Genomic DNA, 22,107 nt, shown 5'->3' with positions numbered 1-22,107 from the left:
GCCGACGTCACACCGGGCCAACGAGTCCGCCTACGTACATATATATATATATATATATTGGGTGAGTGCAAAAGTTCGTGCGGAGTTTGTGAGTAAAAGTCACACAGTGATTAGGATCAATCGTTTCGCCAGCGGGGAGAAGCTCGAAATAGATTATGCCCTTACAATCCCACCAAACAGAGAGCATCACCTTCATCGGGTGCAAACTGGCCTTTGGCATTGCGTCACCATGCTCACCTGATTGTTTCCATGTCCGTTTGCGCTGAACATTGTTGTAGAGGACCCATTTCTCATCGCCCGTTACTAGTCGATCCAAAAACGACTCGTTATTGAGCCGCCCGAGTAAAGAAACGGCTGCAGAAATTCGCTTGATTTTGTTCTTCTCGGTCAGCAAATGGGGCACCCATATATCGAGCTTCAAATCGAATCCCATCTTTTTTAAACGCCGAAAAGCGGTTGATCGGTCAACGTTTAGTGCTGTAGCAACTTCTTCTGTTGAAATTCGCGGATTATTGAGCACTAAAGTACGCAAAACATCGTCATCAATGTCAGAAGGTCGACCAGAGCGTGGCTCGTCTTCAAGGTTAAATTCTCCGCGCCGAAATTTAGCAAACCATTTTTCCACAGTTTGTTTAGCTGGTGCTTCATCCTGATAAACATCCTGAATGTTTTTTACGGCTGCGGCAACGTTTATTCCCTTCCGAAACTCGTAAAGCATAACATGCCGTAAATGCACCTTATCGATACTCATTTTTAAAGTGATATTTCTCGAAGCAGTTTGTATGAAAACAAATGATTTTTTTTTTAATAACAGCTGAAGACGTCACCTTTCCAACGTTATATAATATGTAGATGGAAGTATTAATGACAACACTTTACGACGCTTATAACTCCATCTATTGAAACTCCGCACGAACTTTTGCACTCACCCAATAGAAATATCGTTTTCTTTTAAAATAAACGGGGTGCCTCACGCACCACACTTGTTAACACATTTCTTGTGAAGAGAAGCAACCTTCACACCAACCTCCCTCCTTCACCCGAGTAACGCACCGACGCGGCGGCGAGCGAAGCGTCGCGGAGCGGCGAGCCGGGCGCGACGGTGGGCGACCGATGGCACCGAACCCCGCGGGCATTACCGTCATACAGAGAACCAGCTCGAGGAAAACGGGATCTGTACTAGGAAAAAAATTTAGTATTTCTAACAAAACTGTTTAGTTGAGGCATTTTTTAATAGCAATCAAATATCTTGTTTTATATAACAAAATATTTAGTTATCCCAACTAAATATATTTTTCTGCTTTGTTCTCTGGACCAAATGATTTTGTTCTTAGACTTCATGTATAAAAAAGTAAGCATTTTAGTTATTTTATCCATAAAAATTACATAATAATGGAATATTATTTTACATAAACTAAAATAATGCCCAATGGATACTATTTTGTCTTTCTGTGCACTAAAATTTAGATTTTACATATTAAGAAAAAGTCATAGTATTTTTAATAAAATTCATATAGACGAAGCTTTTTGGTTGCTATAACAAAAGTATTACGCTATACGAACAAACCGTAATCAAACAAGATATTTGTTTACAGGAACTGAACAGTTTTGTTGGGCATATTTTAACCAAATTATTTTGTTGTTACAACAAAATTCTTTTGGTTCATGCAACAATACACTTTTCCTAGTGTAGACAAGCGTACAAAATCGCAGAGCATGCGAGTCTCGATGTGAATAATCTCGCAACGAGCGACTTCATCGCGACATCGAACTTACCGTTTTGTGTGGTTTCCGTTTCGCGGTCTCGTAGATTGCAAGACAGCCGCAAGGAATGCAGATCACAGGAGGTCACTCAGGAGGTCACTTGCGGACATCAGCGGCAGAGGAGAAAAAAACTAGAAAAGCAAAAATTGGAAAAAAAACTGCCGTTTAAAGTTGGAATTGTCCACCACCGCATCTATTATTCTCCGGTTTCTTCTTTAATTTATACTTTAATTTATACTATAATTAATACTTCAGCCGCGGCGACGACAACCATAAACAAGAAGCCAACAGCGCAAATTCACGCAAAGCCTAACGTTAAAACTGGAATCACCAAGGTCACGCAAAAGCGTCTAGCTGAAAAGGCAACGAAAACCATAAAACAAACATCGGTCTCGGTGAAAGACTTGCAGACATCTCTCAAGGATGGCACGATCAAGTCCGATAAAGTCAATACTAACGAATGTTTACATTCTTTCGACCCTACAGCTCCAGCCAATTATAAATTTAACTTATCGAAGTTATCTGTAACAAATGTATTTATGTCGAGTACGCCTAACGGTCCTTTATTCGAAATAACGTCGATAGAGGAAATAAAGTTGTCCCCGAAGAGCGATACCTTCGAGTGCGAGGAAACGACGAGACATCTCAACACTGATGTCAGCTCGATTACTATTGAAACAATCAAGTCGCAGGTGTCGTCGGATGAACAGAAAATCTTAGATTCCTCGAGGGAGAAGCAGTCGAGTCTCACGAAGAGTTCATGGTCGCACGACACGAGCAACACGGAGTCACACCAATCATCCCAAGTGTCTTCATTCACTCCTTTCATCGTGACAGTTGTGCAGAAAGACAACGCGAAAGGTACGCTTCCAGTGTCTACCGATGTTGTTAAAGACGATGTCCGAGGAGAACAAGAGGCCAGTCCTAGTCCCCCCGGTTGCCACGTCGTCTGCTATGCGGACGACACGTTAGTGGTAGCCGGGGGGGAGAGCTGGGGGGAAGCCCGCCTCCTAGCGGAGACGGCACTGGTGTCGGTGGTGAGTACCATCAGAGACCTGGGTCTCAAGGTGGCGCCCCAAAAGACCCAGGCCGTGTTCTTTCACGGCCGGGGTCGGAGGGTGCCGCCAGGGACCCGGGTACTCGTAGATGGAGTCCACGTCCGCGTCGGGCCGACGATGAGATATCTCGGCCTGACGCTGGACAGCCGGTGGAGCTTCGGACCCCACTTTGGGGAACTGGCCCCCAGGGTGCGCAAGGCAGATCTGGCGGTGGCCAGCCTGACGCGCATCCAAGGGGGCCCAGGATGGAGGGCTCGCCGCCTGTACGTCACGGCGGTGCTCTCGATCGCCCTGTACGGGGCGCCCATCTGGGCGCCACAGCTGGGGGCCTGCCGCAGAGGCAAGTACGCACTGCGGCAGGCCCTGAGGCCCGTGCTTATCAGGGCGATTCGGGGGTACCGGACCGTGTCGTACATGGCGGCGACCACCCTGGCCGGCGTCCCCCCTGTGGAGCTCCTAGCCGAGGAGCGGTATCTCCTTTACTGGAGAGTAAAGGGGCTTCACAGAGAGGGAAGAATGTCGGCCAGGGCCCTAAGGGGTCTGAAGCTCCAAGTCGAGGCCCGGACCCGGGAGAGGTGGGAGGACTTATTGTCCGACCCCCGGGGTCCCGGGCCAGCGACGGCAGCGGCTGTCCGCCCCTGCCTGTCCGAATTGACAGGCAGGAGGGGACGTGGACTATCCTTCCGTCTGGCGCAGGTACTGACCGGGCACGGGTGCTTCGGTCGGTACCTGTGCCGGATAAGGAAGGAGCTCACCACTCGATGCCACCACTGCCCCGCGGCGGAGGACACGGCGCACCACACCCTGGTCGCGTGCCCAGCATGGGCCGGGGAGCGCCGTGTCCTCTGCGGGGCGGTGGAATGCCGAGAGGGGGAGCTCTCGCTCCCGCACATGGTCAAAGCCATGTGTGGGAGCGAGGAGGCGTGGACAGCGGCGCTCTCCTTCTGTGAGACAGTAATGTCCTAGAAGGAGACCGCCGAGTGGGGGCGAAGACAGTACCGGGGCTGCGGGGAGCAGCTCCCGGGCGAACAACGCCCCCAGGGGGACGAGGGACGCGACAGCGAGCCCGGGGCAGCGCCGGCCGAGGGAGGCTCACAGACCCGCGAGGGTAGGGAGTCCCCTCGGCCGCCCCGGGCCCGCCACCGGTCGCAAGGGGGGAGTAGGGGGCGGCGAGACGCCTTCCCCACCTTCCCCCCCGAGCGACCGGACAAGTAGGGACAGGGGGGAGCGGTGCCCCGGTTGGGGCCGGGCCCGCTCCCCTACAAATCCTATCCTCCCTGACTAGCAGGGAGGGGGGGTAAGGAGGGAGGGCGGATGTCCTCTCCCTCCTTGACAGGAGACACCAGAAGGCCAACCGGCGGGGGTAACCCTCGTCGGGGACCGCGCCCTGGATTCCCTTCGTGGAACAGGGCGCGGTACACAGGTGGCGAGGGGCTCCCGGAAAGGAGCCCTGGGGCCAGGGGGTTGGGGAGGGAATACGGGAGTAGTTCCCCCGACTCCCCTCCTCACGGTCCGACAGGTAGACATCCCGCAGGGGTTTTAGTCGGTAAGAGTCCGACATAACCCCCTTCCCCCCAAGGGGAGAGGGTATCCATGATGGATTTCCCCTGCGTGACCAAAAAAAAAAAAAGGCCAGTCCTAGTAACGATCAGTGTTCAGGGTCGGCCGACTTATCGCAGTCGCGGGACATGCAGCCTGCCGACGTCCTAACGGAGGAGCAGAAGCACACCGTGCAGTACTTCAAACAGCAGTTGCAGCTGGAAACGGAAAGGCTGCAACTGCTGCTTGAAGTGCTGCACGGTACAACAACTCTGCTAGCGATGGACAGAGGTCCAGTCGCAGGACAACACCACGGAGGAGGCCTAGCAGCTCATCAACCAGGAGATCGGGCAGACGAGTCTGCTGATCAACGAAAAGTTCCAACAATTCCGCGACTTGCTGACGAAGTGTGAAACAGGCAGCTCTAATTTGCCGATCAACTGCACGGACCTACAGGGCTTTTGGGACTTGATATACATCGAAGTGAAGGATTGCGACTCGCGCTTCGCGAGACTCGAGAGGCTCCGCGCCGCTCGTTGGCGGGAGAAGGAGACTCTGCGAAACCCGCAGAGTCCCGTAAGGAAATCGTCGCGAAGAAGAGCAGGAAGTTGAAGATAAGCCAACTGTCCAACAAGTCGACGCTGTTGAATGACACGATACAGCACGCCAATCGGACACCTGGACCGGATACAGTCGTGAAACCGAGTAGGTCGGCGACGAAGAGTCTGAGTATAAGAATATCGAAGCTTCAGGTGGACGACAGTCCAGTTTCGACAATGAAGTTGCTCGTGGGAAGCTCGAAGAGTCAGACAAGTGAAAATGCACAGAGTTGTCGGGAAACTCAGTCCGTAGACTTCCTCACACCGCTCAAAGGCAGGAACGTCACGCCCAAAAAGATCTCCTTAGACAGGCCGGACGTGTCGGATAGTAACGGAACGAATGTCAAAGTACTTAAAAGTAGAACCATCAGCTTCGTCGATAATCCTAAGAGTGGCATGAGACGCAAAACGGTAAGTTTCGTCTTCATACACGTCTTGCGTGATTCTGCATGATTCAATTTTCTGGCCGATTTTGATGAATACTTCAAATCTATTCATCCAGATGTTCTCCGACAAGGAAAGTGGCCATAAGGAGAAAAACTCCTCCAGGAGATAAACTCTAGTTGCTGAATCTAATGGTGAGTTGTTCGCTTCGAATTGGGTCGCGTAGTAATTAATAACACGAATAACTAAGATATCTTGAATAATATAAGTCTAGTTATAAGTCACTAGCATATATAAAGAACCTCAACTCCTAATAAAGTTGCATCTGTAATGCCCAGTCTGCATAAATCGTAAGTCACAAGACGCAAATTGCAGACGCAGAACATTAACTAAAACACAAAAATTGAACTACCAGTCTTACTTGGCACCGAGGGGTCTCGTATTATTAATTACTGCGCAGAGTTATCAATGCATTATTGTTAATTATCAATGTAACTGTATTCATTTCAGTCTCATTTCAGTTGAACTCTCAACTGTCATTTCAGTTGAATCCTGATGTCGCAGGTGACATAGCTGATGGCGTTGCATCGTCGGACACGAAGCGACGCGATCCGTGAGAGAATCCCCATGGAATCTCGTCTTGAGAAATCTCGTTTTTATAATGTTATATTTTATATTTTATAGTATTTGCAGCGTGTGGACACGATATTTGCGCTGCTTGAAGATTCCGGAAACAAAAGAGAAAAGAATGAAATAAGTTATTATCCCAGTGATTTCGATACCGTTGCGCGTTCACGACGATTGTATAGTAGCGACGGATGTAAAGAGAGGCGAATTGTTTATTTAATTTTTCCCCAAATACTCTTCGATACAGTTCACACATAATAAATATATACAGACGTAACTGAGCACATTTACAACGGTTTCATAGTGAAATCTGTGTGATCGCCGCCTCGCACCGATGTAGTACAGAAGCGAAACGCTGTCTCAGGATTTCTGTCGCGCAAGCTCAATGTGGCGGGAGGAAAGGGAGATGGGGAGGATTTTTGGCCGCGCGCGCGCAAGTCGCGATATACAATATATATATATATCTTGTATATAAATAAATATATGTATATATATGTATATATATATATTAAGACCTAAACTAATTTATATATATTTATATAAATACTAATTTATATATATTTATATAAATAAATCACTTAGGTACGCATCGTAGGTAGAGAGAGCTGGCGTATTAATTCGCCGTTTGCCGACTCGCGAAACGGCGGTAATACTAAACGGGATCCGCGTAACCAGACGTGCACGCCCGTTGTCCTGTGGTCCTGTGGATCCGACTGACGGCCCAGTGGAATCTAATAATCCGATTAGGCGCGAAGAGATTCTCTCTCTCTCTTTCTCTTCTCTCTCGCGAGTGTCGCGAAATAATCGCCGCCTTTACCAATAAATATCGCGTTTTGTTTGCGACTCCGCTCCCGAAGCGGAGATAAGCGGATGCCGGAAACACCCTTATCAGAAGGATCGGAGTTGAGGATGGTAATAGGCTCAGGTCTTGTACGGCCTGTTCGAGTCGTAAATCTTGGCCGAAAACCCGCGTAACAAAAGTGAAACGACCTCCGTCGTTTCGGATGGCCTGCCCTTCCGGACTAAACGGCCTGCCAGCTTCCACGTTCCTGAGAAGCGTGGAGAGGCACTAAAGAACGCGCTGAGCTCGTGTCGCCCGAGAGATGACTCAGTTGCTCCGGGGTGACTAGTCAAGGCCTTGAAGACGCTTGGGCAGAAAGCTCAGAGTTCTCGAAGAAGCGACCTTGTCGCTTCTGAACGCACCAAGATCCTAGACGGATACTAGGCAAGAGAGTTCGCAAATCTCTCAAGGAGACGGCAATGCCGTTCCTAACAGCCGAGGTTTTCGACGGGCGCTCGGAAAGAGAGAGTTAACTCGCTCCACACGGAGGCGATCAGAAGTTCGCTCCTGAATCGTGGCAACGAGACGAACTCAAAGCTAAAGTGGATTCTCACCATAAAACCTCAACCCAGCAGGGTATATTAGCACCTCAGTCAACTCAGCAGAGTGTAGAGTGCGTTAGTTTGAATCTCGACTATGCACGAAAACTGCTCTAGAAACACCTAGAGAGAATGTCGGTAAAGACGGGCGCTACAAATCGCACAAACCAGACACCAGGGATTGCCACAATCGGCGTTGGGCCATGCAAAGGCGTCGCGCCACCCGTTGCACTGGGTGATATACCCGGCCGGCGGATTCTTGTCCGCGGGTTGCGGAGTCGGGTGGCGCGCCTTGTAGTGGCCACGGCTGGAGCTACTTGTCAGGCGCGAGCGGCCGGCGGGACGGCCGCGCACTTGCCTGCGAGAGACCGGACACCACGCCGACTGCGAGAACGACGGCGAAATCCAGACTGCCCGCCATGCAGGATCGGCCGCATTCCCGATCACATTGATTTAGCAATAATGTTTACGTCGTCCTCTTTCGCATGACGGCTTCAACGGACAATAATTTCCACTTTGTCCGTTTGCAGCCGCTCAGGCAGCAGGAACAATCTTTATACTGTCAACAATATCGACGAGCAGCATTGAAGAAGTGACGGAAGCGGTGCCCAATGGCATAAATTGGTTCCAACTCTACATTTATCGTGACAGGAGTGTCACTTTAAATTTAATAAGGCGCGCTGAACATTCTGGCTTCAAAGCGTTCTCACCGTCGACGCGCCGTTGTTTGGCGATAGACGAGCTGATGTGAGAAATAAATTTGCGTTACCGAGTCACCTAAGGTATATTTCGTATTTACGAGCAAAAGGCTGATAGAACCTTGTGAATTTCAAATATCACGCTTTGCTTTAGATTTGCGAATTTCGAGGGCGATTTGTCACAACGAATAAATTCTGCAAAGACCGGTTCCGGCCTGAATGAATATGTCACCGAAATGTTCGACGCGTCTCTCACTTGGAAAGATGTGAAATGGATAAAAAGGTATTCGCGTTGATGTTCTAAATTTTCCTTATCTTAACAGCGCTACATTTAACATCGCGTTTCATCGAGATTAGAACTGATTAGAATTGATTTATTATTATAGAATCACAAAGTTGCCGATAATTCTCAAGGGAATTTTGACGGTCGAGGATGCATGTTTGGCCGTCGAAAGCGGAGCTGACGGTATTATTGTGTCGAATCATGGAGCTCGTCAAATAGATAGTGTTCCAGCCACGGTCAGGCCAGTTTTTGTGTTGAAAGCAACTTAGAAGTCATATTGAATATAGTACCAAACGTTCATTTGAAACGAATAATTTAACATTATTGTTATTAATATCTAAGGATATATTAGTATGTAAGTTATTGAGATAATTTACCCTTACAGATAGAAGCTTTGCCAGAAATAATTAGAGGTGTAGGAGATAAAATCGAAGTCTATATGGATGGAGGAGTAACGCAGGGTATCGACGTGTTTAAAGCCTTGGCATTGGGTGCGAAAATGGTACGAATGTATCGAACGACTTGAAAAAATATTTCGATCATATTGAATATGCATATATTTGATTGCCCGCGTTTTATTGTCCAATTGTGTTCTATTTCTCAGGTATTCTTTGGCAGACCAATGCTGTGGGACTTGCATATAACGGTGAAAACGGCGCCAAGGAGATTCTTGAACTCATGCGAAAAGAGATCGACCTAGCTTTTGCATTAACTGGCAAGTTACAGCAAACATTAATTATCCATATTAACATCTGTTTAATTAATTGCTTGATAATTTAATATCTTTTTCCAGGATATGCATCTGTAAAGGATGTTATATCAGATATGGTGATTCACGAATCTTATTATTCTCGCCTGTGAAGATAAGTTTTATTTAATATACGGTTAATACAGCATTTATAAGTAACTATTATCAATCCACGTGCACTTATAAACACTTATACAGTAACGTTTACAACGTGTTTATATCATTTATATCTATTGTTGACTTTTATAACCATAATTGAATATACATATAACTCATATATATGTCAAAAAAATTGCAAGTTAAAAACAAAAAAAATCTTAATCAATTTTGTTTTCTTTTATTAAATAAAAGAAAAATAAAAAAAGCGACGCTTGGTACAGCGGACGCTTTATTAATGTATGGTAAATTTTTGGCGGCCGGATTGCAAGATCTGGCTCTGTAGGGTTCTCAGGGATAGTTCAAGGAAGATACCATAATAATTTGGCAGTTATATACAGGGTGTCCCATTTAACCTGACAAATCGTAATATCTGGAAAACTATATGTCGGATCAAAAAAAGTGGGTAATGAAATTTGTTCGTTTCGAAGAGGGACATCCAATGATATCAAATTCGACCTCCCACCCCACTCCTGGGGTGTGGGGGTGGGGGGCAACTTTGAAATCTTAAATGGGAACCCCCCTTTTTTATTACAGATTCAAATTCTGTGCCACAAAATACGTAAGTTTCGTCCGAAACTTTTTTTTTGATTCGTGATAGATGGCGCTGTAATCGCAAAAAATTAGATTTTCTGCAATTCTCCAGAAATGATCATTGGATTGAAAAATAAAAAAATACCTGTTCAATATTTTTAAAAATATTTTTAAAAAACAATAACAGTTATTCCCCCCCATCCCCTCGGGGTAGAGTGGGTGGTAACGTTCAAATCTCAAATGAGAACCCACATTTTTCATTGCAGAATTAGATTTTACGTGAAGTTTTTATGCGACTATACAAATTTCTCGGACGCTCGCATGTGGACACTGCAGCTAGTACTGATATTTGATTATTTTCTTCACAAACAGTAGTTCTACGCGTTCTTTTCTTCAGTTGTACACTTTCATCAGTACAAAACTGTGTAACAACTCTAACGAAAGAAGAACGTAATCATACTCTTTCAGGAAAACGCTCAGCATACAAATTGACAGCATCGTCAAAATTTCTCCTACATTCGCCATAAATGAAAATCATTTCAATTTTTTCTTGCACAGTTACATAATCCATGATGCAAAGTCAGAAGAGAATGATAGTGGCATGGAACACTCTTCAAAAATTGATTAAGCACCTCTTCTGATTAGAAAGGTAAATGTCTAATATAGATCGTCTATTAAGTTCTGTGGGCGCGGACGATGGAGAGATGCCACTAACAAATTAATTATGCAAAATCACCCCGATGGTGAGAGGCGAGGGGACTCACCTAAAACAAGCACCCCGAAGGGAACAGAAAGCTACTACGTCCTCGTCGTTGTTCCTGGGTAACGCTAAAAGTAGTTCCTCGGAAAAATTCAACGAATGAAAAAAATTGTTTCCATAAAAACTTCACGTAAAATCTAATTCTGCAATGAAAAATGTGGGTTCTCATTTGAGATTTGAACGTTACCACCCACTCTACCCCGAGGGGATGGGGGGGAATAACTGTTATTATGTTTTTTAAAAATGTTTTTAAAAATATTGAACAGGTATTTTTTTATTTTTCAATCCAATGATTATTTCTGGAGAATTGCAGAAAATCTAATTTTTTGCGATTACAGTGCCATCTATCATGAATCAAAAAAAAGTTTCGGACGAAACTTACGTATTTTGTGGTGCAGAATTCGAATCTGCAATAAAAAATGGGGGTTCCCATTTAAGATTTCAAAGTTGCCCCCCACCCCCACACCCCGGGAGTGGGGTGGGAGGTCGAATTTGATATCATTAGATGTCCCCCTTCGAGACGAACAAATTTTATTACTCATTTTTTTTTATCCGACATGTAGTTTTCCAGATATTACGATTTGTCAGGTTAAATAGGACACCCTGTATATTGTCAACGAGGCAATATATTTGTTCTTGTAAAATTGTATTCCGCCTGATTCGCTGCGATATTTGGTACAGCTGACGCTTTAATTATGTATAATAATTATGTATAAATTGTTGACGGCCTGTTTGTAAAATCTAACTCTGTAGAGATCTCGGGAATAGTTGTAGGAAAAGCTAACACAAGTTCATGGTCATATTACGTCAACAAGGCAAAATATTGCTTCTTGTAAAATGGTGTTCCACCTGACTCACTGCAACTCCTGGTACGGCTGATGCTTTATTTATATATATTATAAATTTTGGACGGCCGGATTGCATAATCTGACTGTGTAAGGTCCTCAGGGATAGTTCAAGGAAAATGCTATAACAGTTTAGCAATTATACGTATCGTTAACGAGGCGAAATTTTGCATCTCGTAAAATAATTTTTGAAGTGATTCGCTGCGATGCTTGGTACGGCGGACTCATTTATTTTTTATAAACTTTGGACGGCCAGATTGCAAAATCTAGTCCTGTATAGGGACCTCGATAATAGTTCACGGAATATTCCATATCAATTTGGCGGTTACATATATCGTCAACGAAGCGGAATATCTTCTTGTGAAAATATATTCGCGTCATCCGCCTTGACGCTTGGTGCATCTTTATTTATTTATGATAAAAGTTAGATAGCCTGATTGCGAAATATGGCATCGTAGAGACCTCGGAAATAGATCGAGAAATATGTTGTAACAATTTGGTGGTAATATATGAGTGCAACAAGGCAAAATATCTTTTCTTGTATGGTATTTCGCGAGACTCGCTGCGATGTTTCGTACGACGTTCGCTTTATTAAAATATTATAAATTTTTAATGGCTGGATTGCAAAATCTGGCTCTGTAGGGACTTCGATAATAGTTCAAGGAATATTCCATATAAATTTGGCGGTTATATATATCGCCAACAAGGCGGATCTCTTCTTGTAAAATGGTATTGTACGTGATCCGCTCCGATGCTTCATACATCTTTATTTATTTATGGTACATTTTTCACGGCCTGACTGCAAAATCTGGCTCTGTAGGTTTCTCGGGGTTAGTTCAAAGAAGATGCTATAACAATTTGGCGGTTAAATATATCGTCAACGAGGTGAAATTTTGCATCACCTACAATGATTTCTCGACTGATTCGCTCCAACGCCTGGTACGACGGATAGCTTTATTTATATATTATAAATTTTTGACGACCGGATTGCAAAATCTGGCTTTGTATCGATCTCGGAAATAGTACGAAGAAGATGCTGCAACAATTTGGTAATAATACGTATCGTCAAAGAGACGAAATATTGCATCTCGTAAAATGATATTTCGAGTGACTCGCAGCGGTTGATACGGCGGATGCTTTATTAATGTATGATAAATTTTTGACGGCCGGATTGCAAAATTTGGCTCTGTAGGGACCTCCATAATAGTTCAAGGAATATTCCATATCAATTTAATGGTTACATATATCGTCAACGTGGCAAAATATCTTATGTTTTAAAGTGGAAGCTGGAAGGTATTGATACACATACACGGCAATACTTATGCACTGCTCATATATACGCTAATACTAATGCATTGCTCGCGCGAACGCAAGGCAGGAAGGTTAGGTCATATAGACTGCACTATAGCGCAACTGGGCTACACTTTCCGTGTTATCTACACTTACAAATTTTGCCACGTATACGTCATATTTTCTTATCAGACGTACATGGACATCTTCCTTATATTAATATCTAGGGTCGTACAGAGCCCGATTTTGCATTTAGGTTCTTGAAAATTTGTAATAAATGAAAATATAGGTTCGTGCTGCACCGCGGGATGAACGTTCATTCAAATTATTTAATCGATTTTTATTTCGACTTTTTTCCAAAAAAGCGCTCTGTACTACCCTGCGGACGTTTCTCCTGATTGCAAATATCATAACAGGTGATTCTCTTCGTATTTTGTTCATAATTTGCAATATAATTTTGCCTAGTTCGCGGGTCTCCGCGAGAGATCTCTAATATGGCTCCTGTAGACCCTTAACGACAGTTTCAGTTGTAGGTTTTTTTACTTACAATTTATTTATTCTATTTGACATTGGGTGCGTTCCGTTTCACGCATGGATCGCATCGACAGCAGCGCATCATATGAGCACATTGGCTCGTTCCGTTTTTACCATTACTCTTAATGCGCATAGAAAAACGGAACGGACCTATGCGATCTTTGGACTGTTTGTAAACAGACATGGCGGATAAGAAGTTACTCGTTGTTGTGTCTTCTATTATCTGCAGTCAGATTGACGAAGATTATGACGAAATTTCTTTATCATCCAGCAGTGATTCCAATGACAATAAAGATGATTTTAATGACGAGGAAATTGACATGCGTACCTTATATGTCATGTTAATGGCGAATAAGACGCACGGTCAAACTCGTCAAGTCGAAAAAGTAAACGATTATGTGGAACGAGTTATTCCAGGATATTCAAAAATAACTTTTAAGGAACATTTTAGGTTTGTACAAATGTATTTCTCGTCAATGATTAATAAATGCAGGTCTGTCATATATTTCATTTCATGTAGTATGTAGAGTGTTTCCAGAGACATTTCAAATAATTCTGAGGCTTTTGAGAGCACCTTTGAATGCCACAAATGCTCGTGGAAGGAAACAAAGATCTGCAGAAAAGCAACTTTTAATAACATTATGGTACATGGCTACTCCAGATTCATATCGGTATGTATTTGAAACTATTGAAAGAAACAGCATAATATTGCAACTATAATCATATCATTCTGTATACAGATCTGTGTGCGTCAAGTTTGGTGTGGGAAAGGCCACTGCACTGCGCGCTGTGAGACGGGTAACTCATACTCTCCATTGTCTAGCACCACATTTTATTAAATGGCCAAGAGAAGAAGAGGCTATCGATACCATGGAAGCATTTAAAAAAGTGAAAAGTTTTCCAGGCGTTATTGGGGCTATTGATGGCTCATTTATACAGATACATAGTCCTCAAAAAGATGCAGCTTCTTATGTCTGTAGAAAAAATTATCCCGCTATTCATCTACAAGCTGTGTGTAATGCTCGAAGTTTATTTACTCATTGCTATGCTGGGCATGCAGGATCTGTGCATGATGCACGAGTTTTTAGAAACTCTCCTCTAACTGACTTTATCCAACAGCCACATAATTATTTTCCCTTCGATTCTCATCTTTTAGGAGATGCAGCATATTCAATTCATCCACATGTCATAGTGCCATTTAGAGATAACAGACATCTCATTGCAAGACAAAAAAACTTTAATTATTGCTTATCATCTACTCGCATCATGGCCATTGAAAGAGCTTTTGGACTTTTGAAAATGAGATTTCGAGTTTTGCTTGACTGTTTGCCTCTTACTAATATGACTAACAAGGGACATTCGGCAACGCGGAAATTCAAAAAAATCTGAAACTCTGCATAATTGTAGAGCAGATATACCTAATAACAAAACAATTTTTCGTTGGTGCCCAAAAACGGTTTTAAGGGTGGAAACAACCCCTTGAACAAAGTTGATTTTTGTCTTTCTAAGCGAATATTATCGAAACTATTAAAGATATGAAAAAATGTTTTAGACAAAAGTTTTATGGTTTTAAAAGTACTTTATTATGCTATATTTAGATTTTTTAAAAATGTAAAATTGTGTATAAAATACCCCCCTCCTTTTCTTTTTTCAAATTGTTAAAATCAATTGTCCAACCAAAATAAAGCTTATTTTATGACAAATTCAACCATATATAATAACATTATATTTGGAAAAGGCAATATTGAAAAAAAAATTAAAAATGCTTTTATATATATGCTACGCGTACCAAACTTATGGGTTCGCTGCTTGACGATGGCATTTCTTTCTCCCTCATAATTACTGACTGTAAAAGGTAAGGAAGGAATAAAAACAGGTAATCTAAGAAAAGAATAAAGTTGATGTTAAGAAGTAAGTTGAAGAAGAACAGCATGATAAGGAGGACGCAGAGAGAGTGTATATAACCTTAATATAGATAATCTTTTAAATTCAATTGTAAAGAACAAATAAGGAAATGAATGATATGAAGAAAAAAGGAGAACACACACGGATTTAATAATGAAAAATATAATTTATAAATTTATTCAGTGTACATTTGTGTGTATGTGTTTTGCTTCATTCAGTATATAGGTTTTATTAATTAAGTAGTCGATATAGATATTCGAGTGAAAGATATCTTATATTTTGGTATGGATTATAATATATACAAATTTTACAGGAATTGAGGACAGTAAAATATTATTTATTCTATATAATTATTACAATAATGATATTGCTCAAAGAAATGTTCAAAACAAAAATATTGCTTGCACCATGCACAACGTATAAAAGCCATTTTACCACAAATGCTACATTTTGGTATACGTTTTTCTTCTTTAAAATAACAATAATCGATTGGATTATGAAATTTTTCAGGCCGTGTTGATAAATAACCACTTTTATACCAGCTATATCTAAATAAATTTCGAAATCTTGGAGAAGACAGTTGATTGTGTGTTAAAGATTGCAATTTTATTATGTTATTTAAATGTAAATGTAAATTTATGTCACAATTATTTATAATAACACTATCAGAAAAGCTTCGAACAAAATTTTTCCAGATTCTGAAACCAAAAACATCTAATGGCTGTATAAAAGCAGTTGTTTTTTTTTGGTATTGTTAGAATATTTACATGTCTGTCTTTTGGTACAAGTTCTTCCAATTGGTTCGGGCAATGTCCATGAATCAAGCAGTAGTATACTTTTCTCTCCAGTGTTTGGTAGATACACTTCTTGGAACCAATTTTTGAAATGTTCAGTTGTCAATTTCCCTGATTTTGAAGCCGCAATGTAAATATTCACTGGTCTAAAAAGAGTTTGTTCTACTTGTGGTCCAAAAACACCAGTAGATTCTTTTAATACTATATACAAAGGCGAAAGGAGATGTCCATCTGCAGATATAATAGGCATAATGGTGTAGCTATGAGTCATAGCAGATAAAGATTGGATAGTAGCTCCAACTGTCTTCACTCCTACATTAGCTAATGTTCTTCCTACATGTATTTTTAAATTAAAGCCACTTTCGTCCGCATTATAAGTTGATTCAGCACCGATTACATTAATATGTGGCTTTACTGTATTTACAAATTCCTCAGCGTTTTGACGTATAGTTAGATCAGTTAAATGAGAAGACCGCGTTTTAAATGCAGTTATTTTACGTGATGTAATACGATGTGCCTTTTTAAAATTCCATATCCACCAATTTCCTGCTTTAAATGAAGAAAAATCCACTTGTTCCTTTGCTTCTAGTGCCCATTTTCGCAGATTTATATCATGAATAATAAGTCCTCTATTAACAGCTTCTTGGAATTTTATAAGAACATATTCAGCAATAACTACAAGTTTGTCTGTATTTGAACCCCCACTCATTACATGTTCTTGCCATCTGTGCAATTGTTGAATAGATTTTACCTAGAAGAAAACAAATCTCAATATTAAACAATTCGAATTCAAAAATAAAAGAAGTTATATACGAATTAAATGTTCACGAAACATCAAATTGTAAAACTTAAAATAAAAAACAACGCGACTCTAACTATATAATTTACAGCTTTGGTCACAAGTATAAAGCATCTCTAACTCATTGTATTTTCCTAGAAATCAATGCATATACTCATAGTAAATATATAATCTCTTTACAATAAATATTATATTAATATTTTATAATATAATGTGTATATTATATTTATGTATATTATATTTATATTATAATTTATATTATATTAATATTATATTATATTACAATAAATATTGTAAAATAAATATTATTTTCCACATATTCTTATATTATATTTTTTTATTATATTATTTTTCCATATACTCGTATACTATATTATGTTCTCCATATATTCATATAGTATGTTTTTGTTACACAATTTAAATAAATTTTTTGGGATGCTTTATACTTATAGTCAAAGCTGTATGTACAATGACCGACAATGATGCGTTCCGCGAGAGGGGAAATAGAGTTCTCTCTGTCGCGGAACGAATCACTGCCGGTCACTGTACACCGTAAAAGCCTCAAGTATTTTACTATATATTATTCTTCTTATTTTTTTAATTAAACTTTACTTTTCTAAAACGATGTTGTACAGAAGTAAGAGATAAATGTCCTTTCTTTCCACTCTTCCAAAATTCGATTGCCTTTTTCTTATAATTTAAGTTTACATTTCCACCTTCATCATCCACAGTGCAAACTTCATTTCCATAATTATCTTCTTCAGCATCAATATCGTACACATCTACAAATTGTACGTCATGCGGTTCTGATGGATCGTCAAAATCAAGTCCCCACTCATGTTCGATCGTAATATCGTGATGTATAGCACTCTTTATTAAATCAGTAATTGTATCATGGAGTTCCACCTCTTGATGATTAACAGGAGTTATTGCAATATTTGTGAAATGAAATGTCGCAATTAACAAATTAATAACATTAGCTGGATTTATTACTGACATTATGATACAAATCTTAAGGATATTTTAATTAAACATTTCTCACAGCAATAATAATATACGTACTGCTTCAATAACTGCTTCAATAACACTGAAATGTATTCCAAAATGGACAGCTTTTATATGCAAATGAATGAAGATAACATATGTCAATATAATGAACCTTGATTGCACTGTACTTGATAAAGAGTGCTATTTTGGTCGCACAGTCATAAAACTTGTGACAAGTGTTTTGCATGTTGCCATGATGTACACACACGTGCGCACGTACAAAAACACACATACACACACACACATATTTATTTATATTTACGCGTGTCGTTTAAATTAATGAAAAAGGTAGCCGCAATGTTGGCAAAATAAACGTCTATTACGTGAAATTTTATAATTTATAACATTTTTAAATATTAGTGACTGTATCCTTATCATGCTATTTTTCTCCTACTTACTTCTTAACATCAACTTTATTGCTTTTTTAGATTTTCTATTTTCTTCCTTCCTTATCTTTTACAGTTTGCAATTATGAGGAAGATTTGAGGAAGAAAGAAATGCCATCGTCAAGTAGCGAATCCTTAAGTTTGGTACGCGTAGCATACATATAAGAGCATTTTTAATTTTTTTTTCAATATTGCCTTTTCCAAACATAATGTTATTATATATGGTTGAATTTGTCATAAAATAAGCTTTATTTTGGTTGGACAATTGATTTTAACAATTTGAAAAAAGAGAAGGAGGGGGGGTATTTTATACACAATTTTACATTTTAAAAAAATCTAAATATAGCATAATAAAGTACTTTTAAAACCATAAAACTTTTGTCTAAAACATTTTTTCATATCTTTAATAGTTTCGATAATATTCGCTTAGAAAGACAAAAATCAACTTTGTTCAAGGGGTTATTTCCACCCTTAAAACCGTTTTTGGGCACCAACGAAAAATTGTTTTGTTATTAGGTATATCTGCTCTACAATTATGCAGAGTTTCAGATTTTTTTGAATTTCCGCGTTGCCAATGTCCCTTGTAAGATATCACAATTTATTATTGCATGCTGTGTAATGCACAATATTTGCATATTACAAAATGACAATATTGATATTATTGTTTGTCTTAACAATGTTGAGAATATTGCCGCTGATGTTATAGTAGCAGGGACAGATTTAGGTAACCAAAAAAGAATAAGAATCATGAATGAATTGACAATGAGATTTATAAATGAAAATAATTAGATGTTTCTTGGACTTTGGACAGGTGGTTTGGGGCCTTTATTAAAATGATTTTAATTTAATTTATATTAAAAATTTATTGATGTTTACTTAAAATTTATTGATGTAATATAAGATAAAAATGAAATAACTTCCACATATTCTAGTGTATTTCATGTATTTTAATTATAACAATTGATCAATGTGTTAAAAACAATTTTTTTTGCTCATGTGTTACTGAAAAAAGGAAATAAATTTATCTGAAATAAGTGTTGGTTATTTAATGCACATATATAGGATATTTTACAACATATAAACAGTAAAAAAAGTAACAGTGAATACAAACATAACAGTTCTTACTCTTAATTTTCCTAATATAATAATCAAAAAGCATCTCATCAGTCGAGTTCAAACTAAAATTAAGTATGCAGTCATTATTCTTAATTTTCTGATACAATAATAAACTTAAAAGGAGTCTCATAATTCCAATTTAAATGAAAATTAAATATCACGTTGGAAGTAATATAAAAAATATGCTAAATATGTTATTAAATTTATTTTTCTTATATTCTCTAAAGCATCTAACTGCATAAAATAAGAACAAGTTTAATCTAATCAGTCGAGCTCAAATTAAAAATAAGTATGCGATCATTATTCTTAATTTTTTAATGCAACAATAAACTTAAAAGGGGTCTCATAATTCCAATTTAAACAAAAATTAAATATGCAATCTTTTAAATAAAAGAGTCAATATATAGGAAATATCAAACAGCGTTAAACTTATATCAGATATACAGATATCATCATTAAGGCTTTTCCATATGAATTTAAGCATATATCAAAACACATTTTCCACATATGTGCATGCAGAATATGTAAATGTGTTGGTATATGCATAATTCATATGGACGCTAATTATACCTACAAAAACAAAATAAAATATCAAATTTTGACTAGTTATGCACTTTATGCATAGAATGACAATACTGTTTGAAATATTCCTAAAGAGGTTTATCCTGTAATTTTTAATGATGTTATGTATCACTGCACAGATTTTTTGCAGTAGCTGTGCTATTATATATAACATCGTTATAAGTTATAGAATAGGCCTTTATTTTTGTTCTGCTATTTTAGCAAGTAGTTTAAGCAGGGACTGGTGGAACTCCATTCTACTTTTTCGTGTTTCACTGTTCTGCTTCCACTTATTTTCCTTTTCTTCTCTTCTTTCATCTCTTCTCCGTTGTTTTTCCTCCTTCTCCTTCTGTTTATCTTCTTTCATTTCTGCAATGAACGATTCTAAAATTGATTCCACCCGCCTTTTTTTGGTCTCGGCTCATTTGCTTCTAACGACTTATCTGATGAGGATGAAGAGCATCCTGGACTAGATGGACCATCACTGCTAGCTATTGATGCAGGTTCTATCCTGGCAGGTTCTATCCTGGCCTCTATCAGGCTTTTTTTCCAAATATTGAATCCATAACAGAGTAAAAGGCCCAAGAACTTGCATGATTACCTGATTTATTGTTGCTGTCAGATATATTTTTGTATGTTCTTTTCAATCCTGACATTTTATTTTGACATTGTATAGCAGTGACATTATACTTTGCTTTATTCATTTCACTGGCAATATCCATCCATATTTTATTATGACGTATCAGCCCTGACACAAAATCAGACTCTTTGTTTCGATAAATCTCCAAAAGCAAAAGAATTGCCTTATTAGGCCAAATGAAAGAATCCTTCTTAGCTTCGTTTGCTTCAGATATAGGCTGTCTTGATTTATCAGCTTGTTCTTCGTCAATTACTGCTATGCTTTTTCTTTCACTTTCTTTAGCCACTAAAAACTTGATTACTTCTTCATCTGTCAAAGTAAAATAAGATTTTAATTGCTTAGAGCATCCTAGAAAGTGAGTGTTATTCCACAAAATAATATTTCGATTCAAATTCAGTATGCTAAATATATATATATATATATATTATATATGTATATATATATATATATATTATATATGTATATATATATATATATTATATATGTATATATATATATATTCTAAATATCTGCCTGTTTATATAGATGAGGCAAATGAAATTGGCCTCATATATAAACAAAAACACAATCCCTATGGAATTAATATCACGCTGCTGTTTTTTAACTTTTCTGAACCCATCCTATTTTCTATGACACACAGACTACAGTTTGTGAGATTGTAATTTTTACGCAATAGAAATATAATATGAAGTTGTTTTTACATGAACTTTCATTTTTAATTTCATTTTTAAGTTCGTGATATCTGTTAATAGAAAAGCAAAAAAAATAGTAAATAACATTAATCTTTATGTGTACAATTTCGGAAAATAGATCGGTTTTGGAAAAAAAATCAGTTTTGTGTTTTGGTTGGTCTGAGGGACCATAGAGTGAATTCAGCAAAGTTAAAAAACGATAAAGTTTAAGGTTATAATAAAAATTTCTCTAGAATTTCTAAGATATTAACTTACTGCCAGTTGTTGCTGCTGCTTCGAATTCAGCGTTGGAGACGTTAAATGTCCATAATTCATCATTGACATAAACTTCTAATTTTTTTCCGCTTATCTTTACAGAATTATAAAATAAATCAAGTGTGCATAAACTCTTACAAACTTCTGATGATAATCTTTCCCGCCTAAATGGCTATCGCGCATGGATTGCATCTCCTCGGGAGCTGAGGCAGTTCATGCGTTCTCATGTGCTACACACTATAGCGCGGCATGGTGGTGGGAGACTATCTTCATGCGCGCATGAAGTATACATGGAGTGAAACGGAACGACTTCTATGCTCTCCATGCGCATCATACGTGAAACAGTGCTGTCAGGTGCAATATATTGCGACGCTACAGCGCATGCGTGAGATGACGTAGAGCTCTATGTCAATGACGGCAATAAAGCGCATCGCAGAGTCCATGAAGGGGCCCGCGCTATCCAATCAGCTGTCTTCCAGGCTCCAGTGTAGTTTTCCCATGTTTCTTGCGCGAGTGCCTTATCTTAGATTATATTGTTCAGTGGATACTAAATATCAGTTACATTAACATTATAATTCCAGTGGATACTAAGTAACAATTACGTTACGTTAACATTATAATTTTTCACTCAACTATGTAACTGTTACATAATATTTGTATTAGACCATAGATTGAGAATTATTATCAGATCAATTAAAATAACCACGATTTAG

The 22,107-nt window shown here is 39.2% G+C and overlaps 1 protein-coding gene, 1 long non-coding RNA gene and 1 pseudogene across 2 annotated transcripts; 2 read left to right on the top strand and 1 right to left on the bottom strand.

The window, feature by feature from the left end:
- The first annotated feature begins 7,483 nt into the window (after positions 1 to 7,483).
- Positions 7,484 to 9,193, top strand: LOC112590620 (peroxisomal (S)-2-hydroxy-acid oxidase GLO3-like; annotated as a pseudogene).
- A 4,136-nt stretch (positions 9,194 to 13,329) lies between these two features.
- On the top strand, positions 13,330 to 14,570 carry LOC112590613 (putative nuclease HARBI1; the record flags this gene model as incomplete). The annotated part of the gene is made up of 3 exons (XM_025307681.1): positions 13,330 to 13,650; positions 13,727 to 13,870; positions 13,940 to 14,570. Coding segments are annotated over exons 1-3 (1,044 nt in total), but the record flags the coding sequence as incomplete, so codon positions are not given.
- A 5,486-nt stretch (positions 14,571 to 20,056) lies between these two features.
- LOC112590606 (uncharacterized) lies at positions 20,057 to 22,043 on the bottom strand. Its single transcript, XR_003114337.1, has 2 exons — positions 21,395 to 22,043; positions 20,057 to 20,756 (listed from the first exon to the last, which is right to left on the bottom strand). It is a non-coding gene; the product is annotated as an uncharacterized LOC112590606 (long non-coding RNA).
- Between the last annotated feature and the right edge of the window lie 64 nt (positions 22,044 to 22,107).

This window comes from Harpegnathos saltator, unplaced genomic scaffold (assembly GCF_003227715.2).
Source record: "Harpegnathos saltator strain DR-91 unplaced genomic scaffold, Hsal_v8.6 scaffold93, whole genome shotgun sequence".
Lineage (NCBI taxonomy): Eukaryota > Metazoa > Arthropoda > Insecta > Hymenoptera > Formicidae > Harpegnathos > Harpegnathos saltator.
This window is presented reverse-complemented; position numbering and strand designations above follow the sequence as displayed.